At 64.5% G+C, this 23,376-nt stretch overlaps 4 protein-coding genes across 15 annotated transcripts; 2 read left to right on the top strand and 2 right to left on the bottom strand.

Moving 5' to 3' along the window:
• The first annotated feature begins 530 nt into the window (after positions 1-530).
• Positions 531-2,979, top strand: PRR15L (proline rich 15 like). Its single transcript, XM_087769868.1, has 2 exons — positions 531-845; positions 1,866-2,979. The coding sequence occupies exons 1-2, from the start codon at positions 648-650 to the stop codon at positions 2,175-2,177; spliced, it is 510 nt and encodes a 169-aa protein (XP_087625994.1). The 5' UTR covers positions 531-647; the 3' UTR covers positions 2,178-2,979.
• A 1,128-nt stretch (positions 2,980-4,107) lies between these two features.
• Positions 4,108-6,874, bottom strand: PNPO (pyridoxamine 5'-phosphate oxidase). Of its 2 annotated transcripts, none has more exons than XM_087769866.1 (7): positions 6,752-6,874; positions 6,113-6,237; positions 5,922-6,021; positions 5,618-5,702; positions 5,192-5,320; positions 5,020-5,090; positions 4,108-4,945 (listed from the first exon to the last, which is right to left on the bottom strand). In XM_087769866.1, exons 1-7 carry the CDS (start codon positions 6,794-6,796, stop codon positions 4,748-4,750), a joined length of 753 nt encoding a protein of 250 aa, XP_087625992.1. In that variant the 5' UTR covers positions 6,797-6,874; the 3' UTR covers positions 4,108-4,747. The 2 variants fall into 2 exon arrangements, with proteins under 2 accessions (XP_087625992.1, XP_087625993.1); XM_087769867.1 differs by having other exon boundaries at positions 5,618-5,671.
• Positions 6,875-7,632: 758 nt separating this feature from the next.
• On the top strand, positions 7,633-10,719 carry LOC104012290 (uncharacterized). Of its 6 annotated transcripts, none has more exons than XM_087769863.1 (6): positions 7,638-7,931; positions 8,051-8,469; positions 8,701-8,771; positions 8,942-9,187; positions 9,555-9,801; positions 9,974-10,719. In XM_087769863.1, the coding sequence occupies exons 1-6, from the start codon at positions 7,831-7,833 to the stop codon at positions 10,015-10,017; spliced, it is 1,128 nt and encodes a 375-aa protein (XP_087625989.1). In that variant the 5' UTR covers positions 7,638-7,830; the 3' UTR covers positions 10,018-10,719. The 6 variants fall into 6 exon arrangements, with proteins under 6 accessions (XP_087625991.1, XP_087625987.1, XP_087625990.1 ...); XM_087769862.1 differs by having other exon boundaries at positions 7,640-7,931; positions 9,919-10,719; XM_087769861.1 differs by having other exon boundaries at positions 7,635-7,931; positions 9,636-10,719.
• A 155-nt stretch (positions 10,720-10,874) lies between these two features.
• Positions 10,875-23,243, bottom strand: SP2 (Sp2 transcription factor). 6 transcript variants are annotated; one of them, XM_087769854.1, is made up of 9 exons: positions 23,149-23,229; positions 20,982-21,147; positions 20,265-20,707; positions 17,231-17,306; positions 15,654-16,607; positions 14,785-15,085; positions 12,464-12,638; positions 12,192-12,385; positions 10,875-11,774 (listed from the first exon to the last, which is right to left on the bottom strand). In XM_087769854.1, the coding sequence occupies exons 4-9, from the start codon at positions 17,291-17,293 to the stop codon at positions 11,674-11,676; spliced, it is 1,788 nt and encodes a 595-aa protein (XP_087625980.1). In that variant the 5' UTR covers positions 17,294-17,306; positions 20,265-20,707; positions 20,982-21,147; positions 23,149-23,229; the 3' UTR covers positions 10,875-11,673. The 6 variants fall into 6 exon arrangements, with proteins under 6 accessions (XP_087625980.1, XP_087625979.1, XP_087625976.1 ...); XM_087769853.1 differs by lacking the exon at positions 20,265-20,707; XM_087769850.1 differs by lacking the exons at positions 20,265-20,707; positions 20,982-21,147 and adding an exon at positions 18,092-19,305 and having other exon boundaries at positions 23,149-23,205.
• Positions 23,244-23,376: the final 133 nt, after the last annotated feature.

Below are 23,376 nucleotides of genomic sequence, written 5' to 3'. Positions count from 1 at the left end.
GGTCCTGGATCCCTTGGGGACCGCTGGGTAGCCCAGCACAGAGCCAGGATCCCCCTGGGATCCCCAGCTGCCCCAGAGGGGATCCTGGGTCCCTTGGAGATCCCCGGGGGGGGGGGGCAGAGCAGATCCCGGATCCCTCAGGGACCGCTGGGTGCCCCAGCACAGAGCCAGGATCCCTTGGGTGCCACCCAGTCCCACACCGGTGGGTCCCCGTGGGACCCATCCCCACGAGCCGCGTCCTCGCGCGGGGGCGAGATGGCGGCTCTCCGCCTCCACCCCTCACGGCGTCACCGCGTCCCCGGGGCCAGCGGTGGCTGAGCGGGGCGGTGGCGGCGTGGGGACAGCCCGCTGGGTGCCTGCGGGAGCCCCGGCGGGGAGAAGCGGGAGGCAGGAACCGGTCTGGCAGCCCGGCCAGCCGCCGCCGGTTTCGGTTAATCCCGCTGAAAGCCAGAGCCACGCTCCAACTGGCTGCCCTTAACTCCTGGCTGCCCGAAACACGTGCCATGTGCCGCCCCGGCACCCGCCGGGGACCTGCCCTCGAGGCCGGCGGGGCGTCGAGCCTGGCCTGGTGCCACGGGCAGTGCCAGCACCCGGAGCCGCCACGGGCTGGCAGCCGCCATCGGGGTTCAACCCCGGGTTCCCCCGTCATGAATATTCAGCCGTGCCCTGGCCCGGCCCCGCTGTTTGCTCAGGCAGGAGGGGTTTGGTCGCGGGTTCACCTTGACGGGGAGCAAACGGGGCAGCGGCAGGTAGACGGCACCTGCCTGCGCACCCCGGCCGGAGCTGCCCCGGCACCCCCGGGACCCCCGGGCTGGGCGGCCGCAGCGGAGACGTGGGAGGCACAGGTACGCAGACGGGGTGCCCGCGGTGGGGAGCGGGACGTGGAAATCCCCGCTGCCAGCCCCGGGGTCACGGCACGGCACGGCTGTGGTTCGGTAACGGGTCCCACCCAGCTCTGGCATGAGGAGGAGGCAGGCGTGGGCATGGCATTGCAGGGGGACACGGCAAACCAGCCCAGGGGGCCACCAGCCGTCTTCCCTGGGGTGGTGGCCCCAGTCTCGGTGTCCTTGTCCCCCTGCCCCGGCACCCAAAAGCGATGCCGGAGGCACCACCCGGGGGTTGGTCTGTGGGGTCAGTCATGGCTGAGCGCCGCAGGGGCACGGAGCTGCGCTGGCTCCCTGGATGGGAATGGGGACGGGGCACTGGGAATCCCCTCCCTGCCTGCTGCCAAGGAAGCGTTCAGCTCCTCTGCTCGGGAGCCGCCTTCCCCGGCCCTGCCCTGGAGCCACACTCGGCACCGGAGCCTTCCTGGATTGCCGGAGCCTTCTCGGCAGTGGCCGGGGCCCCACCAGTGCTCCTGCCTGTCCCCGCAGGCAGGGCTGGGCAAGAGGAGAACCCTGACTCTGGGGTGCAGCAGGCGGTGACCCCCCAGCAGGGACCCCGGCACCTTCCCAGCTCCCACCTGCTTCCCAGTTCCTGTTCCTGTTTGCTTACTGGGCTCCCTCCCTGCCCCGCTACACACGGCTGACACGGCGGCTCCCGGCAGTGCCAGCAGCCTTTCCCCAGGGCTCGGCAATGCCCAAGTCACCCGAGCATCCCCTCCCGGTACCTGTGGGGTCCTCCCGCCCTGGGACCCCCAGCCCCAGCCCCACGCAGCCCCCCCGGCACCCACTACGAGCATCCCAGCAGAGACGGGGGGAGACCACCAGAGCCGCCTTCGGCAAACATGGCACCAGATTCCCCACCGGTGCTGCCAGATCGGCAGCCCGTGTCCCTTGTGTATCCCTGTCAGCTCCGGGATGGCAGGGCTGGGGGGGCCGAGGGACCCCCTGCGGAGGGAGTACAACCCCCCACCTCCATTTCAGGGGCCGGCGGTGATGGCCGACAGCCACGGCTGGTGGAAGCTGACCTTCCTGCGGAAGCGCCGGTCGGCGCCCACGGTGCTGTACGAGAGCCCCGACAGCCACGCTGCCGCCACCGGCGAGAGCCAGGAGGGGACGGGTGAGGAGGGGCCACCCGGCTTCACCGCTCGCCTGGAGAAGATCGTGGACAAGAACAGCAAGGGCAAACACGTCAAGGTCTCCAACTCGGGACGCTTCAAGGAGAAGAAGAAAGTGCGGGCGACACTGGCCGAGAACCCCAACCTCTGCACCGCTGGTGAGCGGGAGGAGAAATGACCCGGCCGGTTGTCACCCTCCAGCCACCACCACCGGCTGCCCAGGCTGGCTCGGCTCCGTCCCTCCCGGGGACAATGGACCATGGCGCTTCAGGAGGAAGGACTCGGACTGGACTTTATTTAAGGGAGAGGCAAGGACCCTGTTTAATCGCAGCCCGCCGAGCTCGCGGCACCCCAGGGGCAGAGGGAGAACCGGGCGGCGGAGCCAGGCACAGCCCATCTCTCCCAGGCCCCCGTGGGCAGGGGTAGCCCCCGAGGCTGACTGGTTCATACTGGGATGAGGACACTCGCCCCAGTTCGGTTGCTTGCTGCGGACCACCAGAGCCCATCGTTCACCCAGCTCTGCCTCGAGCACGATCCTGATCCCCTCCTGCCCATCGCTCCTATGGGGGTGAGTCCCCGCTCGTCTCCCAAGCCCAAGGGACTGCGTGGCCACGGGCAGAGCCACCGACACCGCGTCCTTGCCAGCAGTCACCCCCAAACCAGGGAACGTGATGCTTCCCTGCCCCGAGAGAACAACCCCACGGGCAAAGTCCCCCCCTGAGCTGCCTCCATGGGCACCATGGAGGGCTCCAGGCTTCCCAGGAGGAGCTGTATTCCCTCTTGCATCCAGGAATCGCTCCTTGCTCCCGGAAGGGGAGAGCCGATCATGGAGTGCGGTGCCAGAGCCAACGCCGGGGGCAGCCACCATGGGTGATCTCGCAGCCCTGGTGTTTGTTCGGGTTGTTGGAAGCTGAGCCTTTACTCAGCTCTCGTGACTGCTGATAATTAACTGCTGTTAATAAACCAGGTCTGGAAGCAAAGGCAGCTGAGGGGCGTGGGCAGGGGGAGAGCTCGCCAGACCCCCCAGCCCTGGCCCGGCAGGGTGGAAGGGCTGCGGGTCCCTTCTGGGACCCCGGTGGGGAGCGGTGCCAGCTGCCACCAACGCAGGGAATCCCCAACCCAGCGGAGAGGGGGGACACGCGGGGGTGGCCGTCACCGGCGCTGCCAGCCCGGGGTGCCCTCTCTGCGGAGCAGGGTGCGGCCGTGCCTGAAGTCAACAGGAGCAACTGCTTCCCCGCTATGACAAAAGCCGGATGGTGCCAAGCGCCAGAGTCCAACCCCACCTTGGCCAGCACAAACCCTGCGGCAGGGCAGACCGGGCCCCCGGCAGCCCCCGCCCTCCGCTGTTTGCTCTGCCAGCGCCCGTCAGCTCACAGGCTGCTCTTTGTCCCGGGGTTGGCAGCGCCGGAGGGATCCTGCCCGAGAAGGAAGGGAGGGAGCGGCGAGGAAGAGAGCTGTCAGCCTGCAGCCAGTGCCGATCGGCTCATTTACGCCCATCATGGTGGTATCTGAGCTCCTGCCACGCACCTAATGCCGGGATGGGTGGGAGACCTGGCTGTGCCGCCAGCCCCAGCAAAGCCCCCAGCCCCTTCCTGGGACATCAAGTGCTGTCCCCTCGAGGTGACACCGTCCCCTCCTGTCCCACCAAGGCGGCTCTCCCTGAGGGATGAGTGCAGCCGGGAGGGACCAAGGCCACCGAGCGAGCCTGTGACAGCAGCACAGGGTGTGTGACACCTGCCGTGGCCGCCTGTCCCGGCTCCCCCCATCCCAGGGCTGACCTCCCCACCGTCACCTCCCGCTGCCACCCACCACAGGGCTTTGCCCAGCACGGCACAGCCGGGAACCCGCCGGGGGACCCCCAGCTGTGGCGAAGCCCCAGGGCACGATCCTGCCCCAGGAGCCAGCAACTGGGAGAGCAAACACGGAGCCAGGGAGGGCAAAGGTTATCGGGGCCTGGTTTCACTGGGACATGGCCCAGAGGAGCGAGGGTTGCCAGCACCCTCTGCCGGGTCCATGGGCTGGGATCCCCGGCTGCACCGAGCTCCATCTGCCGGAGAGCACAGCCCAGCCCCATGCGGGTAAATATTAACCCAAACCAACTGCACGGCTCCGCACTGATCGGGATTTATTTTTTCCAAGCTCGGACAGGCAGCTGGGGGGGGACGGGGAGCGGCACCAGCACAGTTCCCCCCAAACGAGCAGGCTGAGGGTTGGGGTCCCACGGCCCCGGGGAGATGGGGCGCGCTGGTGACGACACACGCAGCCAGCTACGAACACCGGTGACACGGTGGTGACATTAAAGCTGCAATTAGGTAAGTTATTGCACAGACTGGTGACATTAAACCCACAATTCAATAAATTATTGCACAGACAGAGCACATTGCACGGCTCTAGCTAAAACACAAGGCACAAGTACCATGGTACGAGTGACATGGGCAGGGGGTTCGCTGGGGTCTTTCTTGGTCCCTCCACAATAATTAGTATGATTAATTAACCACCAGCGGCAGCGGTCGCTCCCCACGTGCTGGCGGGGGGAAGCAGATGGTCTCTGGGACCCACCTGCGGCTCTCGCCCGCCCCAGGGAGAGACGAAGGGAGACAGGGGTCTCTGGGGCTGGGCCAGAGCCCCCCGCCAGCACCCCCGGAGCTCAGCACGCGTCTCCCGGGGGAGGGCAGAGCGAGGCCAGCCCCGTTCCCCGGGGCACGACAGGGGACAGGCGGGCAGGTTTGGCACAGGTGATGCTCGCAATCAGGCGAACGTGGCCGGAGACGCTGGCGGCCTCACGGGGAGAAGCGCTCGAAGACCCATTCCCCCTCTCCCTGGTGCGTCATGTCTCCCAGGGGGGCCGAGCCATCCCGCAGGCGTCGGAAGACGATGCGGTCGTGCAGGCGGTTGGTTTGGCCCTGCCAGAACTCCACGACATCTGGCTGCAGGATGTAGCCCCCCCTGGCAGAGCAACACGGAGCTTTAGGGGGGCCCCACCGGCGGACAGCACCCTGCCCGCAGCCCCCGCGACTCACCAGTATGCCGGCTTCGGCACCGTCGTCTCCCTGTACCGCTCCTCCAGCTCTGCGTTCTTCTTCCTTAAATACTGCAGGGAAGGGGAAGGCGGTGAACGTGAGAGCAGCTGGGGCAGCCCTGGTTATCCCGGCCCCTCCAGGCGCTGCCGTGGGGAAAGGGACGACTGCTCACCTCCCGGTCCGGAATGACAGTGCTCTGACGGCTGACAACAGCCCCGATCTGGCTGCTCTTGGGGCGGGAGTGGAAGTACCGCTCCGATTCCTCCTCTGGCAGCCGCTTGACCGAGCCCTCGATCCGTACCTGTGCCAGCAACCGTCAGCTGGGCTCTGGCCAACGGTGCCAAGGGGGCTGCGTCGGCTCCTGGGCGAGGAACTGCCCCATCCCCCGGCTCTCCCCCCAGAAAATGCAGGCACGCCCCATCCCATCTCATCCCCAGTGGCTGGGACCCACCCCAGCGTGATCCCCACCGAAACGTGTGAGCCCCGACATCCCACCGCAAGGGAGGGAGCACCCACTGCCTGACTCTGTGCTAAGGGCCTGACCGTGCTCCTTCTGCTCCCCCCAGCCTCCCCAGCGTCCCCGCGGGCCACAACTCACCTGCCGGTTGAGGGGCTCCCAGTAAAAGACGAGCGAAGCGAAGGGGTTGGCGTCCTGGGGCGCAGAGCGGGGAGAGACGAAAGAGCTGTCAGCAGACCAGCACCAACCCAGCTTTAAAAATTAGAGAAACCCTGCGCTTTGCCGCAGCAGGACCTGCCTGTGCGCCGTGCCAGGCAGAGCCTCGACCCCAGCCGGGGCTGCTCCGCTTCTCCGAGAGCCTCAGCCCCGGCGCAAAGGGGCCGGAAAGCCGCCATCCCCCCCAGGACCCCCCCAGCGCCCCCGGAGCCCCCGCCGCAGCCCTCACCAGCTCCTTCCCCTTACGGCTCTCGTGGTTGGTGAAGAAGCGGAAGCCATCCTGCCCGAAGCCCTTCAGCAGCACCATGCGGGCCGAGGGCTTCCCATCCCTGCAGCGGGAGAGGGGAGGCGATGCCAGGTCCCCCCCCGGGGTGGCCAGGGGACCCCCGCCGTCCCCCCCATGGCCCCCGCTGGCCTCACCTGGTGCAGGTGGCCAAGCACATGGCGTTCGCCTCCCCGATGGCCGGGCACCCCACGGCCTCCTCGAACCAGACCCTGAACTGCTGGATGGGGTCGCGGGAAGCCAGGTGCTGCTCCTCGAAGGCCTGGGGACACAGGGGACACTGTAAGGGGGGGGCACCCTGGTCTTCGGGGACACGGCCAGCACTGGGGGGGATGACACCAGATTCAAGGGCACAGCCAGCACGGGGGATGGGGTAACCCCAGGCCTGGGGGGGCGGCAAGGGGGGGCACACCAGAGTCAAGGGCACGGCCAACGTGAAAGGAGGGGTCACCCCAGGCCTGGAGGACAGAGTCACCATGAAAGGGGGGGTCACCCCAGACCTTGGGGGCAGCTTGGGGGGGGTCACCCCAATTCCAGGGGCACAACCAGCATGAGGGGGGCCACCCTGGTTCCAAGGTCACTGCCAGCCCGGGGGGGTCGCCCCAGGCCCTAGGGACAGCCGAGGGGGGGGGCAGCCCCGTCCCAGGGTCACGGGGGGCTCCCTGGGGCCTTGGGGCCAGCCGGGGGGGTCACCCTGCTCCCAGGACAGAGCCAGGCCGCGGGGCCCCGCGCCCCCCGGAGCCGGGTCCCCCCCCCGACGGCTCCCCCGTCCCCACCTCCGCGTCCCCCCGGTAGCTCCTCCGCAGCTCCCCCAGGTCCATCCCGGCCGCGGCCGACGGGAGCCGAGCGGGGCCAAACCGCGCCGCCCCCCCAGCGCGGCCCCGCCATCGCCCCGCCCCGTGGGCGTGGCCCAGACAGACCACGCCCCCCTCTCCGGCAGCCAATAGGAAGCTGTGAAGCGCGCCCGTCGTAGGGAGGGGGAGTGAAGCTCTGTCAGCCAATTGGAGGGGATGGCGGGGGCGGGATGCGGAGACCCGGAAGTGGTGTCAGGGCTGTAAACAGGCACATGGAGGGGCCCTTAAAGGTACAGCGTCCCCCGGGGCGGGGGGCGCAGGGCAGCGGGGAGGGCGGGGACAGGGACGGGGCGGGGGGACACTGGGGGGACAGGAGACGGAGGGTGAGGGGACAGGGGACACAGCGAGGGGACGGGGGACAGGGGCTGAGGACACTGGGGGACACTGGGGGGACAGGGGACGGGGGGTGAGGGGACAGGAGACAGAGCAAGGGCATGGGGGACAGGAGATGGGGACACTGGGGACACAGTGAGGGGACGGAGGACAGGGGCTGGGGACACTGGGGGGAGAGGGGACAGGGGACAGTGAGGGGACGGGGGACAGGGGTTGGGGACACTGGGGGGACACTGGGGACAGGGAAGGTGGAGAGGGGGTCTGGGGGGGTGGTGACAACGGACAGGGGCTGGGACACGGGGGGACAGGGATTTGGGGATGGTAGGGACAGGGAGGGTGGGGGCAAGACGTGGGGCTGCGGGACACTGGGGGGACATTGGGGACAGGGGAGGGGGGGCCGGGGCTGAGGGGACAGGGGTCTGTGGGGCAGGGACTTGGGGACAGGGCCAGGCAGGCGGGTGGTGGGCAGGGGACACTGGGGACAGGCAGGGCCCTGGGGATGGGGGGAACGGGCAGGGACGGGGGGAGGTGGGCGCAGGGTGGGCAGGAGCAGGGGGGCGCCGGGGGGGCCACCCCGTGTCCCCCCGCCAGGTCCCCTCCGAGCAGGACGGGGGTCCCGCGGCCCCAGCGAGGCGCCCGGGGGCCCGAGCGCCCTGAGGCTGGCACCCATGGCCGACGGTGGGGCCGAGCCCCGGGACGAGGACGAGCAGCTGGGGGGCCGGGACCCCTCATCCCCGCAGCCCCCCGCACCCAGCCCAGGCCAGGGCAGGTACAGGGCAGGGACACGTCCCCGTGCCAGTGCCAGTGGCACCCCCATGTCCCCAAGCTGGGGAGGGGGCTGTGACCCCCAGGAGGCCAATGCTGACCCCGTTCCCTCCCCATCCCCAGGGCCCTCCTGCTCGCTGAGGACATCACAGCCACGAAGAGACCCCGGCTGTGCCCGGGCACCGGCCCCAGCCGCCCGCGGGGACCCGAGAGCCCCTGGGAGGCGGGGGGTGCCGGGGGGGTCTGGGGGCCGCGGGCGGGCAGGGTGACGGGGCTGTACGCCCAACTGCTGCGGGAGCTGGAGGCGGAGGTGGCGGAGCTGCAGCAGGCGCTGGCAGCCCGGGACGAAGCCATCCTGCGCCGTGACGGCCGTATCCGTCAGCTGGAGCTGGAGAATCAGCAGCTCCGGAGCCACGTCCGCAGCCTGGAGGAGGAGAACGACCTGCTCTCCTCCGGGGGTGGCCGCAGGGGACCCTTGGCCACCGCTGCCACCACTGCCACCGCCACCAGGACCCTGCTGGCCTCGGGCACCGGCTGCATTGGTAACGGCAGCGGGCAGGCAGGGTGACGGCTGGATGTCCCCGCCATGGGCTGGGAAGGGGACCCAGTTTGTGCGGTGGCACTGGGACAGACAAGGGTGACCGGGGACAGAGGGATGGAAGGGGACAGGGACAGGCTGGCAGGGCTGTGGGGGATGGAGGGGAGCTGCCCAGTGTCCCCCTGCCCGGGGACGGGGTCTGTCCTGTGGCTGAGCCCCTGCCGTGTCCCTGCAGGCGTCAGTGACAGCAACGTCCAGTTCCTCAAGGGGCTCGTGGGGCTGCTGGAGAGCGACGCCGCCGCGCAGGTGGGTCTGGGTCCCCGTGAGGTGGGGGTCTGGGGACAGCTCTGCCCCCGTGTCCCCAACCCACGCAGCTCCTCGCCCCACGGAGGCTGGGGACCAGCCCAGTGCCAGCCCCCAGCAGCGCTGGGACGAGCGGGACACCCCTGCCCAGCCAACCCCCTCTGTCCCCGCAGGTTGGGGGCCTCCAGCCCTTCTCCACTCCCAGCTCCGGCGAGCAGGGCTGCGCCCCGGCCGATGTCCCGCGGAGCCCCCCGGCCTGGCGGCTGCGGGCAGGGCTGCCTGGCAGCTTCCCCCCCTGCCTGGGCACTGAGGAGGGGGCTGGCAGCCCAGCCGCGCTCACCGACACCGCCTGCCTCTGGGAGGAGAGCGGGGGGGACACGCTGCCTGACGGCACCCCGCTCTGGGCCTCACCCGTCGAGGTGTGTGGGGGCCAGCCAGGGCTCCGGGGTCCCACCAAGGCTCCTGGGGTCCCACCAAGGATCCTCAGGTCTCACCAGAGACCTGGGGTTTCACCAGGGCTCCTGGGGTCCTACCAAGGCTCCTGGGGTCCTACCAAGGGTCTTGGGGTCCCGTGTGGGACCTGGGGTCCCACCAGGGTTCCTGGGGTCCCCCTGGGCACAGTGCTGTGGTTGGAGCAGAGGGGACAAAGGGGTTCCCCCAGGGCACAGGAGAGGTGGCCCAGGGGGTCTCCAAGGGATGGAGGGGGTCAGGGTACCCCGGGGACAGAGCAGGGGGGTCCCCGGGCTCCACCCAGGACCCAGACGAGAGCTCTCCCCCTCGCTGCAGGAGAACGGGAGGCCCAAACTGGAGCTGGTCCCCAACTCGGGGGTCTACATCACCCACCCGCAGCTGGACGACCTCTCGCAGGTCTCCACTGACAAGCCCAAGCTCATGACCCGGCGGCTGCTCGATTACTTCTTCTCGCGGGAGACGCTGGCCCGGTCCTCGGCCACGGGGCAGCGCATCGCCCACAACAACACCACCATGGAGCGGCCCCTCCGCCTGCCCGTGGCCGTGGTCAACGCCATCAAAGGTAGGGGATGGGGAGGCGGGACAGGGTCCCTCGTCCCCCTCCCGGTGCCATGTCGGTGGGTCAGGAAAGGCCACGGTGCCACCCGCGAATGGGGTCGGGTCCCCCTCCGCCCCGCAGAGTACGTCACCAAGATGTGCGGCCGCGGCTGCAACTTCAACGCCGTCATCAACAGCAAGTGCGGCACGTCCCGGCGGGCCGTCAAGAAGATGGTCGTGAAGATGGAGTGAGCTGAGACCCACGGGACGGCCATGGCCCTCCAGCCACACAGCATGACGAGCCCGGAGCCCTCCGGTGCCACAGGCGGGGAGAGGGGACAGGGAGGGACGTGCTGGGGACGGTGGGATCACGCCCTCGTGCCTACGGAGAGGCTGCGGCTGGAGGATTCACCCTACAGAGACCGGCTGGCTCAGCCCCGCGTCCTCATGGTGGGAGAGCCCGTGGCCGCGCGTCCCACTCCCTCCGGCCGCGGGGAGCGGGTGCTGGCAGGGGCGAGGGCCGGGCGCAGCAGGGAGATGCCGGTGACGGGGTCGGCATCGCGGTGCCCCGGGGTCCCCCAGCGCTGGGGGCAGAGCCGGCGGCCACGGCCACCCCGGGCAGCAGAGCTGCTCCCGCACGCAGCGGCCACTCCACGTGTCCAGCCACGGCCTGGGACTTTTCCTGTAAGTAAGTTTGTTTCCAGTGATATTTGGGATTCCTGTGAATAAACCCCACTTTCTTTCTGCCCGAGAAGGCCGGCGGCTCGCCCTCCCTGCAGCCACGCCGAGCGTTTCGCCTTCAGCTTTTCACTGCCATGGCTGGTTCTTGCTGCACGTCCTGCTGTGGCCGCAGCCGGCACAGCCCCGGTCGCGGCGGTGCCCGGCCCAGCACCACGGCTCGTGCCGTGCGGGCTCGGGAGAGAAAGGACCCTCGGCGGCACACGCTGCACTGGATTTGCCTCTGGTGACTAAATTTATTTAGCAAGGAAAGCTCCCAGCTGACTCCACACCGGCCAACCAGTTACAGTTAATAAAGTATAGTATAACAGATCTGTCACGTAATCCAGAAAACAATCTCGGGCAGTTACAACTAAAAAATAAAGTGGATTTGTTTAATTTAAAAGCTCAAAAATAACAAGCCATATGTTTTTTAAACATGTAGTAAACACAAAAGCAATATAATCTATGATACAATGTACACTATACACAGTGGGGATGGCGGGCAGCACACGGGGGAGGAAAGGGGGCTGAAGTCCCAAAATTCAAAAGGAAACGCCACGTCACTTGGAAACAGAAACGTGGGGAGAGAGAAATCATCCGAGAGAAAAGAAACCTCTTCAGTATTGGAAAAGAAACGTTAGGAGAAAAGGGGGGCAAGAAGATGGGCAGCATCTTACAGAGAAATTAAATAGAGATTAAAAAAAGCACTCACAATACACAGTGTTTGTAATCGGGAGCGGGGAGCGTAAGGCAACGATCTCCATAGAAAAAAGGGACCTTCCAAAGGGGGTTATATAGATATTTATAGCTATTTATAGACTTTAAATATAAAGTAGGAATGTGCTGTGGAGCCTCTCCCGGCCTGCCCGCACCGGAGTGTGCGGTCCCCTCTGCGCCCGGCTCCCGTGTGGCCGTGAGAGGTTTCGCCGGGCTCCGGGCCACCGCCGGGCCACCCCATGGCCCTGGGGATCCGCAGGGAGGATCGGCCCCTCGCGCCCTTCCGAAAGGGCTGCGCTTCTGCGTGGGGGCCCAGGCGGCGGTGGAGGAAGGGCAGAAGGATGTCCCCCAGGGCTCCTCTTCCGCAGGCGGCCGCGGCCGGGGACGCCGGAGCGTTGCGGCGTCGCAGGCTGGTGCCCTGGCAGGGTCTGTCCGCGCAGCCAGGGAGCCGCTCCCGACCCTACAAGTTCTTGGTGACCAGGTGGGTTTTATAGTGCTTCGTCAGGTGATCGCTCCGCATGAAGCGTTTCTGGCACTGCGCACACTCAAATCGCTTGTCACCTGCGGGGAAGAGCGGCGGCGGTCAGGGGGCGGCAGCCGGCACGCCGTGGCTCCGGCAGCACCGTCACCGAGTGACGTTTGGGATCCCCAGATCCCCATTTTGTCCCTGCATTCCCCTAAACCAGCCACGGTCAGGCCAGCGGGGACCTCCCGGCCCGTGACACCTCTGTCACCACCATCATCAGGAGAGCCCAAAGCAGCAGAGACCCCCCAAGCTCTTCAGTCCCTCCCAGTAACTCAGCAAATCGCAAGACCAACTTGCGCTAGCCCAAGATCATCCCAGCCCTCGGCTCAGCGCATCCCCTTGGATCTCATAAGGCTCAGGACCCCGCGCGGGCTGGGCCACGATTCGGGGGCTGCCCTGGGAGGGAGGGGACCGCGCCACGGTGCCGAGCCGTGCCCCGCGGGGCCGCAGACCTGTGTGCGTGCGAGCGTGCCGCTGCAGCTCGTCGCTGCGTGTGAAACGCTTCCCGCAGAAGACCCAGTTGCAGACGAAAGGACGCTCGCCCGTGTGCAAGCGCACGTGAGCGCGCAGGAGCGAGGTCTTCCGGAAGGTTCTCCCACACTCGGGGATGTGGCAGATGTGCTTCTTCTTCCCTGGGTCCCCCGGCCTGGCAAGGAAAGTCACAGTTAGCCTTGGAGACGGGTGCCGGTCCCGCAGGGCTGCCCCTCTCCCGCTCCGTGCTCACCTTTTCTCCCCGTCCTTGCAGTTGGGGCAGGTACACGCCATCCGCCGCCTCTTCTCCCCCGGCTGGATCTCTCCAGACAGCGCTTGCTCCATCTGGAGCTGGATCTGAGTCGGGCTCAGGCCGCTGATGGTCAGGTTGTTGCCGGACACGTTCTGCACAGTCAGCTGCTGCTGGCCTGGGGAGGAAAAGGGAGGGGTCAGGCTCTGCCCCTCCGCTCCCGGGGGGCCGCGCTGTGCCCGCGCGCCGGCGCCCACCACGTCCGTCCATGCTCCTCGCGCGGGTCCTGCTGAAAGGCTCTGGAGGCGGCCGGCCGGAGGACAGACCCCGCCGCGCGGGGGACGGGACACCCCGGGTCTCGACGCCCCCAGCCCCGCATGCAGCAGCACCACGGCCCCCCTGCCCCGCCACGTGCTGGTCCCCAAGCGGGGCCGGTAAGTCCCTTTTTTCTGAATATACTGTGCGGTTTTTCAAAGTTTTCGGTTTGACCCTTCGGGGTGGGGAAATGACCAAAGAGGAAACAAAAAAGAAACTTTGAAAAAACGTGCAATATATTGACCAAAAAAACGGGACTTACCCCGGACCCTAAGGGCCGCTCCACGCTCGGGCGCTCACGGAGGCGGCAGCCTGGGCCTTGCACAGCACCCGGCAGCCGTGACGGGGGCTGGAAAGAAGAAGACGGGGTCAGCGTCAGCAAGCGGGATCGCTGCTCTCGGGGGCAGTGGGGAAGGAGGAGTGGGATTTGACGGTGGAACGAAGAAGGGGTGAGTACAGAAGGGGAGGATGGGATCGGGGGGGTGCAGGCAGAGCAAAGGTGCCACCACATCCACTGGGAGGGCAAGCGCGAAGCCGAGGGACGGGGCAGCCCTTTGGCAGCACCGCAAGGCACACGGCCGCTCGGGAGGCAGGCACGGCCTGGCTGAACCCAGGCTGAGACCTGACTCGATTCGTTTCATTCACAGGCAGCAGCCAGCAGGTCCTACCGGTCCCCTTCGCAGCCGGGGCTGCAGCAAGGCCCCCGCCAGCCTTGCGGCGCGTTGCGGACAGCAGCAACATCTGCCTGTGGCATCTCCCTGACGCTCACGGCTGGCCCCACATTTCCATGCGAAGCAGCAATTAAAAACCCCCTTAAAAGCAACCCCAGCGAGGACGGCGGCCCGCTGCGGAGCGTGAAACCACGCTGGCTCGTGTTTTATGCTGACATCGTTTAGTCAAGCAAGAAAGAACAGCTTCCGACTGCAAAACCGAGCCGGGACTCCTGCCGGTTCTTGCTGAGAGAGAAACCACCGCACGGCAGCAGGTCTTTCCGGATCAGAAAGCAGATAAAATTCCCTCAGACACAGCTTCCTCCCCTCTGCTCCCTGGTCCCAGCCCACGCCACTGGGACCGGGCTGGGGAAGGTTTGCCGGGCAGGAGGAGAGGACAGAGCGGCTGCTGGGACGCGGTTCTCCTGGCAGCAGGGAGATGAGGAGGCAGACGTGCACCAGGGCTGTCTGCAGCTCCCAGACCACTCCAGCCACTGGCCAGGGCCACGTCTGGCTATTTTCGGCTTAAGGAAGCCACTTGGCCCACCGAGGTGAGGGCTGGGTTCCCTCAGAGGGAATGGTGATCCCTCACTACAGAGGTTGGAGGAGCACAGAGCTTGTGTGTGTGAACGCACCTCTCCTGATTTGGCTACTGGAAGCCCAAACCAGCAGCCATCGCACCCAGGGGATGCGAGGAGAGATGTCCCAGCCCCGGGACTGGGAGCTGGCAGTGCTACCTGTGGTAGGGGCTGCTGGCCCAGGGGTGCTGCGGGAGGAAAAGCCCCGGTGCACCCCGTCCCTCAGCCCGGCTGGGTGCCGGCGCTCCCCGAGACACGCGTCTCGCCCCAAGGGCCTGGGCACAGCTCAGCCTTCCCCCTGCAGAGAGCTCGGGAGCAAACAGAGCTGGGCTGGGCTCCCGGGCAGCCTCAGCCCCTGCGCTCAGACGTGTCCTGCAGCTCGGCACGACCGCACAGCCTGACCCTGCAGGCGGCTGTCTCCGCTAACCGCCCTCCCTGACACAGCTTACCGCGATGGGCTTGGAAACACCCAGCAGAACCACCAAAGAGCCACCCTATGAAACACCCGGGGCCTCCTGGAAGGACGGGAGCTAGAGAAGCTGATGACATTTAACAGTCAGCAACATTCAGCCTCAGGGTACAAGGGATCTGTTTACAAAGCTGCAACATCCCAGCTGCAAAGCGTGCTGCTAGCAGGGGGGAGCTTTCTGTCCTCCAGATCAGGGAGCTGCCTACGTCCTGCTGTCCCTCCCGCCCCATCGCAGAGCAGGGCGCAGCCCACCTCCGGTGTTGGTGATGGTGACAGGCACGCCCTGGACTTGCACGCCGTTGATGTTGATGGTCTGCATGGCCTGCGCTGCGGCTGCCAGCTGAGCTGCGTTCAAGCTGATGATGCCTCCGGCGGGGGCGATCTTTGGCAGAGTGCGTTCTTTGCGCGTGGCTGGTTTCTTGCTGCTGCCCCCCGTGCTGGAGCTGCGGGACACGGGGCTGCTGCAAGAGGTCCCAGACGGAGCCACCGTCATGGCTGGAGCTTCCTGGAGCAGCACTGTCTGCAGCTCGCCCGACGGCGTTTTGAAGTAGACCTGACGGGGAGAGAGAAGAGGAATGAGATCAGCCGCTGCCACCAGGCAGAGCCCCCTCCACCACGACGGTCGCCCTCCCCACACAACCCAGAAATCGGGGCCTGTGATGAGCCAAAGAGCAGGAGAAGTTGCCCGAGCATCTAAGACCCTTTGCGGGTCTCCTGAAGAAGGTCCTGGTCTTGCATGGCAGCAAAGGGCTGCTTCGGCCTTGCAGCCTGGTTTCCAAAGGCAACACTAAAGACACAGTCCTACAGGCTGTGAGCCCCACTCCCTCCGTCTCCCAAGAGCTTCTGGCTCATCCCAACCCGAGCTGATGGCACAGCAGAGGTTTCAAGGACACCACACAGGTGGCCAGCAAGAGAGACTTAATAAAGCCCTGTGGAGAGAAGAGCTGTGCTCCCAACCCTTCTTAGACATCAGAGAATCCACGGAAGCGATGCCTAAACTGGACACCAAGTTGAGGATGTTTGGCGGCTCAAAAAAACCCTTCAGCTTTTTAAAGCCTGGGTAAGAGCTCTGAGGAGAAACAGGGCAGAGGGACCTTGCAGGAGGACACAGGAGGCAGTACCTGCGTAGGAGTGGGTTCCGTCGTCTGGATCTGGAAGTTCTGCGAGGATTTTTGGGGGACGGTGGGGAGCGTGGCGGAGGCAGCCTGGACCACACGCAGGGCCTGCTGCGGGATCTGCACCACCTGCGACTCCTGCTTGGGCTGCACCACCTGTACCTGCTGCACCACGGCCGGCTGGCCGGAGCCCGGGCTCTGCACGATGAGCAGGTTGTTGCCTGCCTGGATGATGTTCTCCGCCGTGGTCTCTATTAACACCGTCTCCACCTGCTCGGCCACGGCCACGGCGGCGGGCTGGGCGGGCGACATGGCTTTCTTTCGAGTCTTTTTGCTGGGCTTCGAGGGGCTCTCTGCAAGGATCTGAGCCTGCGCGCCCGGCTCAGCGGCATTCACCAGGTTGTTCACGGGCAGGGTAAGAGTCACGTTGCTGCCGCCAGCTAACTTGACCACGTTGCTTGTGCCCTGCACCGGCGAAGCTCCACCCTTCTGCACCGGAGCGGGTTTGATGGGCACAGGCTTGTGAGAGGAAGAGGAAGGGGTGAGGATTGCTTGATTCGTGCCCGGAATAATCTGGATCTGGTTGGTGAGGTTGGGCTGGACCTGGATGGTCTGTCCCCCCGCGGCCTGGATCTGGGGCACCGCCTGGTACTGGATGTTGGCGGACGAGCGGCTGCCCTTGTTGATGACAGTTGGGTTCTGAATGGCAAAAACCAGCTGCCCCCCGGGGTAGGAGGTGCCGACCTGAGAGCCCTGGATCTGGAAGAGGTTCCCTTTCGATGACAGGATCCCAAAGCTGTTCTTACCGGAGCCCAGAGGGAGCGGAGCAGGTTTGATGGGGACAAGTTTGCGAGGTGTTGGCTGAGGAGGGGCAGGAGGAGTCACGGCGGCTTCCACTGCGGGGGGACCGATTTTGCTACATGTCGCTGCGAGGAGGGCGAGAGGAGACGGCTGGGAGTCCTGGAGAGCCAGAAAGGAGACGGGTAAGTTAGAGACAGGGGCTTGTGCCAGACATCAGGAGGTCGAGTCAGCGAAGGAAAGGGTACACGCTATCGAAAGCAATCCAGTCCATGCTAATGAGACACCCCTTATTAAGGGAACTGCTTAATTACCCGTATCACGTGTGCCTTTAGCTCACCCCAGTCACACTACTTTTAGCCATCAGGATGGCAACTGCCTTTTAATCGTGTGCCTATGTTCTTACAGCCTCTATAAAGCTGCAAATACCCTGCAAGGCTGCTGGTATTTACACCCATTACACACACCCTGGAGTGTTTCATGCAGTTTTAATTCCAAGACCACCTCATGATATCAGCTGCTAACACAACCCAAGAGATTCTTAAGGAAAACACAGCGCGGGGAGGAGAAACAACACTCCGGAAGAGTTGGCGTCGGGGCTGGGAACAAGTCCAGAGCGCGGCTCCCCAGCCTGTCCTGCAACTAGCCCGCCTCCTGACGCGGCAATGCTGGCTACAGCGGAGGCAGGAGGGGCCGAACGATGCAGCATTTGCTGTCGCGCACCCCAGGACACGTCCCTCCACCCCAGCGAGAAGCCGGGAGCCTGCTGCTGCCCCCGTACTCACCTGGGCAGTGGAGGCGGCCGGCTGCAGGTATTCACTGGGGCTGACGGCAGCAGTCGCAGCCATGCTGTCTCTTGATCTGCAAGGAGGAAGCAGAGAGACGGAGGAGTCAGACCAGCAGCGAGAGCTGAGACCACAGCTCCTCGGCGCACCCAGCTCAAGGCCCCAACACCCAAGGGACTCTCCCAGTGTCTCCCAGTATCACCCAAAACGTCACACCTCATTCACACGCCTTCAGTGGGGGTTACAAAGGGGCTAGAGAAACCTCATTGCCCTCTCCCCTCACTTTCCTTTGCCCTTTGCTCGCCACCAAAGGAAAATGCCAATTACAGTGGGCAACCGGCTGCAGCCCTCACTCATGTGCCTGCATCCCAGCACAGCCTCGACCTGAAGCCACGACTCGCCCCGAGCTGAGAAACCATTGCTGCCCTGCCGAGCCCCCCGCTTCAAAGCGGAGGCAGGCATGCCCAGCTAGCCGACGGCCTCCCGGTTCCCAGCTCATGCTCCCTCCCTGCCACTTGTTTTTCTAACTTTGGGAATCTCAAAGGACAGAGTTTTGGTACAGAATCATGTTTTTCAAGGCTGGAAAAACATTGTTTCAATTATTTTGGTATGTTGTCAGTGCTGAGTGTTTGTAAGTCATTATGTAATTAAAAGGTCACTTCGGGGAATAAAAAAAAAAAGCTGCTGGCGCTGGCTGGCAGCGGGACCCCGGGAGGCTGAGAAAAGCTGTCGGCGAGCAGGGAGGAGAGAGCAGCAGCAGGCGGCACGCGAAGGAGAGGAGGCGGCCACGGGAGCCAGGGCCACGGAGCCTACAGCTTCAGTGGGATCTGCACGCTGGGGAGAGGAGAAAGGTGAAGTTACGGTGGAGGAGCCGGTTGCTCGAGGGCCTCGGCAGGCACAGGCGGGCAGGGAGGGCGCAGGGCGAGCGGCTGCGGCTCCTCCGACGGCGCGGTGGGAGCGTGGGATGAGGCAGGGCCAGCCCGAGGGGCAGCTGTGAGCATGGGGGCGATTCACTGCCCCTGCGGCTTTGCTGCTTTCCTCTCTCGACACTTTCCTTGGACGTTTGCAATCTCCAATGCGCATCACTTCTGCTGCCCCGACCGCCGCAGAGCAGTAACGCCGAGGCTGAGGCTCTTCTTGCCACTGGGGCAGCTACAACAGTTTCTTTTTAAAGGTTTAATAGGGCGAAGCCAGGGAAAGAGACTCTTAAATCCTCACAATTTGCTAAATCTTTTGTTCTGGACTAGAAAGACATTTCATCCTCGACGTTTCCTTTGGCAAATGCCCCGGGCACCCCCATCCGGCAGTCGCTGTATGGCTCAATAGTTTGATAACATTTGCCTAGACAAGGTGCCAGGGAGAACTTGTCTGAGCTCGAACACTCTTTATTATTGCTGCTGACAATGTCCTGACTTCAAATGGGGAATTAACGGCCGTCTGAGTACGGATGCTTGAGGTTTACTCAGGGCGTCTCTGAAACGCAGCCCTGGCGCAGGCGAGCTGATGGGAAGCAGCGCTGTGGTGTCTGCAGAGATGCCTGGACAGCAGGAGCGATGGGAAACGCTGGCAGAGCACGAGCAGTGTGATGAAGATACGAAGTCCCGGATGGCTTATCACACATCGTACCAGCCAAAAATTAACTGTTGTCTAAGCACAGCGAGTGGCTTTTTGCTGCTCACGGGGACTGGGCAAGAGCGGCATCCCAGGACTGTGGCGGAGGGCTGGTCTCTGGCTCCGAGCGGGTGAAGTGAAGATCTGGCACAGGCAGAGCTGCTGTTTAACGACCTCGTGCTCCTGCCCGGGGAGCTGCGGGAGATCCAGGGTTGGACGAAGGACTCCACAGATGGAGAAAACTAGGCGTGGGTTTTGTTTCAAAGGGACCAAACTCCACGCTCCACAGCCCAGCATGGCAAAGGCTCGACAGCATCACTTGCAACGGAGGCAAGAGGCACCAGCGCAGGCTGGCTGAGGGTGACAGGGCCAGCACCCAACCTCGGAAAGGGCAAACTCGACCTTGCTTGAAGCAGCATCCACTGCCAACACGTGGCTGCAGGAGCCCCAGGCAAAAGGCACGTCTGCATTGGGAAAATAAGGGGGTTCTTTCATTTTGAAACCGTCAGCTAGCAGGGACGGCGCAGGAGGCGTACGCGTTGCTGCCCAACACAAGGGCCGGTCACCAGATCTTAATACCGCTTAAGGCTGGGAGAAAAGTCCTCTAGGTAATTGAGATGCAGTCAACGCTCGCATAAAACCAGAGATGAGCGGCCTCAGCTCCCCCTGCGCCCCTCGGCTGTTCTGCGCAGCGTGGACCGAGATGGACGCCTCCTCCCTGGGAACGCGAAGCCTTTCGCCAAACAGAAAGCCGCTAAGAAACCGAGCGATCGGGCCCCGGGCCAAGTCACCAAGGAGCCTGCTTCCCAAAGGCAGGCAGCTTGCCCCTCGCCAGCACAGGCTCCACGGCTCCTCCCGAGGCACCGCGGAGGCTCTTTCACAGCCCTGCTGTGACCGAGCACATAAATCCCCGGGAAGAGTCAAGTTGGAGTCCCAGGCGCCTGGGATGGCATCGCATGGACATTACCCGCCCCATTCCTTAGCGAAGGGCATCCATTCCCTTGAAGCCACTTGCTGCCGCTCGCTGTGGCAACTTCCCAGAGACGAAAGCATCAGACGCTCGCACCCAGCGAGCTGGCCTGTGATAAAAGGACGCTTTCTTCCCAGAAAGCCGGGAGCTTGTATGGCTGCCCGAGTTCAATGGCTGCACCCTCCCTTTCAGCAGAATTAGGGCACTGCTGAGGATTAACAGCCCTGACTACAAATAAGAGCAATGCTGAGCTGGCCAGAAAGAGAGACATATACCAGAAGAGATCCCATTAGCCCGAACAAATAAATAAGGATAATGACTGGGGGAGAAGCCCTGTGCCGCCGCAGTTGCGGTGTAATCCCTCCATGAGTTTCTCACTTGTACAATTCACGTTCGAGTCCAGCAGTGACAGTTTCACATCCTGAGGGTGTAACGTGGTATAAACCTACTTACAGCACGGTGAAACCAAGCGGGTACCGAAGCACATGGCTCCACTCTCCGGGTGTTTGGCCAGAACTGGGAGCGGGACTGTCACTGCCTGCGGGGAACGTTTCTGGATCTGCCCTGGGGGATGCGGACCCTTCTGAGAGGCAGGAGCTCCCCTCCAGCACCCTCTCACAGACGTGCACCACGAAACCGTTGCCACACGCTTATTCACACCCCACGAAGAATTTGCTGAGCAGTTCAGGTTCAGTTTGCCCTTCTGTAAACCCCCAGCCAAGCCTCAAGCAGAAGAGGACTCTCCCTTAAGGCAATTAAAAGGCACTGATTCATAAAATTCATTTTTCTCTGGCCACCTCTTCTTCCTTTGCTTCTCACAAGTGCAGTTTTGTATGGAAACCATCTCCCTACAGGCTGGAAACAACAGCCTCCTCACCCCTTGCCTGCCTTCACCCCTGTGAAAGGACAAAGCAAGCAAAAACTCAGTGATTTCTGGCTCGAGAACAGTTTCCTCCTTTATGTTCCTCAAACGAGCACAACCAGGACTCATTCCTGCCCCAGGACACACAGACCAAGCACCTCGCGTCCCGACCAACTGTCCAGATACCCTGACGTCTGCCTGACGGCACTTTGAGGAGCTCTTGGAGCCCGCCGTGAGCTCACGGCACACGGGAAAAAAAAAAAGTCCACAGGATTCAAGCGATGGAGCTGTAGGAAGAGAAAACTTACCAACCGCGCCAGGCCATGAGACCCCATGTCCAGCCGGAGGAAACGCCTGCTAGCAGCCAGCTGGACCGCTCACACCAGCACGATTGGTAGGTTTGCTCAGAGGCGGCTCCTTTGCTTCTCACAAGAATTTATTTACTTTGGAAACTGTGCCATTATCTTCAATACTCTACAAGAGATATAAAGGGGAGAGATGTTTTTTTTCCCTTCCTAACCAGGACAAGCCCTTCTCCTCGGGGAGCTGCCAGGCAGTCCTCCGCAGGATCTACAGCTTCCAGCTCGGCGGAGGAGCCTGGGACAGAGGCAAACACTGACAAGAAGGCACCCACCAGTCCTCACAGCCACAACCAACGCCCCGTCCTGCAGCTCGAGCAGCGCAGGCACTTCTACGCAGCTACAAAACTCCCTTTCAGGGGGGCTGGAAAGGTTTTGTATATTTTAGATCACGATTTCAAGCCCTGTCACCACGATATCCCTGTTACCTTCTCACAGCCCCACTCTGAGAGAGGAAATACCACACCAATTTACAGACAGGGCACAAGCCATCAGTCCAGGTATTCCAGTTGCAGGGGGGTCTCTGCTCCCCAAAATACCCTTCCCATCTGCCCGATGGATCTCTTTTTGGGGGTGCGGGGGGGTGAACGTGACCCTAACTTTCAGCACTCGGTTTAAGCCAATTGACACACCTGATCCGAGTTACCACGGTTTTAATTAGCGCCTTGAGGGTGAAGGTGAATCAGAGTCCCCTAAAATCCATGAAAGACCTCAGCAACTGCAAGAAAACGCTCAGGATTATGAAGCCAAGCACAGTCATAGGGGAAAAAACCACGCCAATGGTAGCAGCCCCATTTGTTTGCCAGGGCCGTGACCAAGTATTCAAAGTCGGGCAGAAAGGAGCTCAAACACCTGCATATTTACATATTAACAGCAGGAAATCAAGCAATGTCTTATAATAAACTGGCCAGGATTTCTGTTGTTGTTGTTGTTTTAACTCCTGGTCTGACTCCGACACGCCTGCAACAGAGCAGGCGTTACAGCCACTCGCCAACATCAGAGTTCGTTTTCTCCTTCCCTGATGCTGGGGGGAAATTCCCTGGTGCTTTGGGTGCACCTAAGGAGGAGGAAGAGGAGAAGCAGCTAAAATAAAGCGAGCCAGGATGGCGGCGCTGACAAGGATGCGGGGGCATTCTGTGGAAGGACCGGCCGCGGGGAGGAGGGAGCAGCGCCTCGCGCTGCACGTCAAGGAAGGAGAGGTTTCGAGGCGCGGGAGCGAGCGGATCGCAGGGCACCCCGGAGAGATGAGAGGCCCTGGCGGAAACTTCCAGCAGCATCAATCTGTGGCTCCCCGAGTGGCCACGATCCTGTTGCACAGCACATCCCCAAGGAGCAGAGATAACCGCCTTGCTCCCTACCTCCCTGCTGCACCCCCAGCCCGGGAGGGCTCCCCCAGCTCTGCCCTGCCCTGCAGCCCCCCAGTACAGCCAGTGCCCGGGGGAACGAGCCCGAATCCCCCTCCACATCCCAGGGCCCAGAACGGGACGGGGCTGAAGCGCCCCTCCCCACACAGCCCCCCCAACACACAGCAGCACCCCCACACCCCTCCAGCCCCCCCAGCCCCACGCATCCCTCCCCAGAACCCGGGAGCAGCCCCCACCCATGGCACCCCCTCCACGCCCGGGGGCTCCCAGGCCCGGGCACCCCCAGCGCCCGCTCCCCGGGCGCCCCCGTCCCCAAGGGCCCTCGTAGCACCCCCGGCGGGGTCGCCCCGCACGGACACACCTCCGCCCCCCGAGCCGGGCACCCCTCGGAGCGTGGGAGGACCCCACCACCGCCCGGGCACCCCCGGGCCCCCGCCGCCACGTACCGGGGCACCCCCCGCACACGGCCCGGGCCCCCACCGGCCCCGGGGCCGCCCCGCCCGGCCCGGCCCGGCCCCTCCCGGCGGCGGCTGTCCCCGGGGAGGCGGGCCGAGATGGCGGGGCTGGCCCGCCCCCGACCGGGCCCCGGCCCCGGAAGCGCCGCCCGCCCGCCCGCCCGCCCGGCGCTCGGGGAGGGCGGGCCGGAGAGGCCGCACGCCCCTTCCGGGCCCGGCGCCACCGCCGCTGCCGCCACCCCCGCGCCGCCTCCCCCCGCTCCAGCGCTCCCGCCCCCGCCGCGGGCCCGCACAGACCGGCCGGAGCGGCGGCGGCGGCGGCTCCGACCCCCTCACGGCGCCATCTTCCTCCTCCGGGGCTGCCCGGGCACCGCCCTAGGTGACCCGCCTCCTCGGCGGCCTCTTGACCAATCTCCACCCGGCTTGCCGGCGCTCTGGCCAACCGACGGCGAGATGCTTTATCGCCGGCCAATCCACCGCGGATTGCCGCTTGATGGGCAGCTCCGCCGAGCAATAGGACCCGTG

The sequence above is a fragment of the Nipponia nippon genome, unplaced genomic scaffold, assembly GCF_047370975.1.
Source record: "Nipponia nippon isolate SJK-2023a ecotype South Korea unplaced genomic scaffold, ASM4737097v1 scaffold_32, whole genome shotgun sequence".
In the NCBI taxonomy this organism is placed as follows: Eukaryota; Metazoa; Chordata; class Aves; order Pelecaniformes; family Threskiornithidae; genus Nipponia; species Nipponia nippon.
The sequence above is the reverse complement of the archived record's forward strand: the minus strand, read 5'-3'. Positions and strand labels throughout refer to the sequence as shown.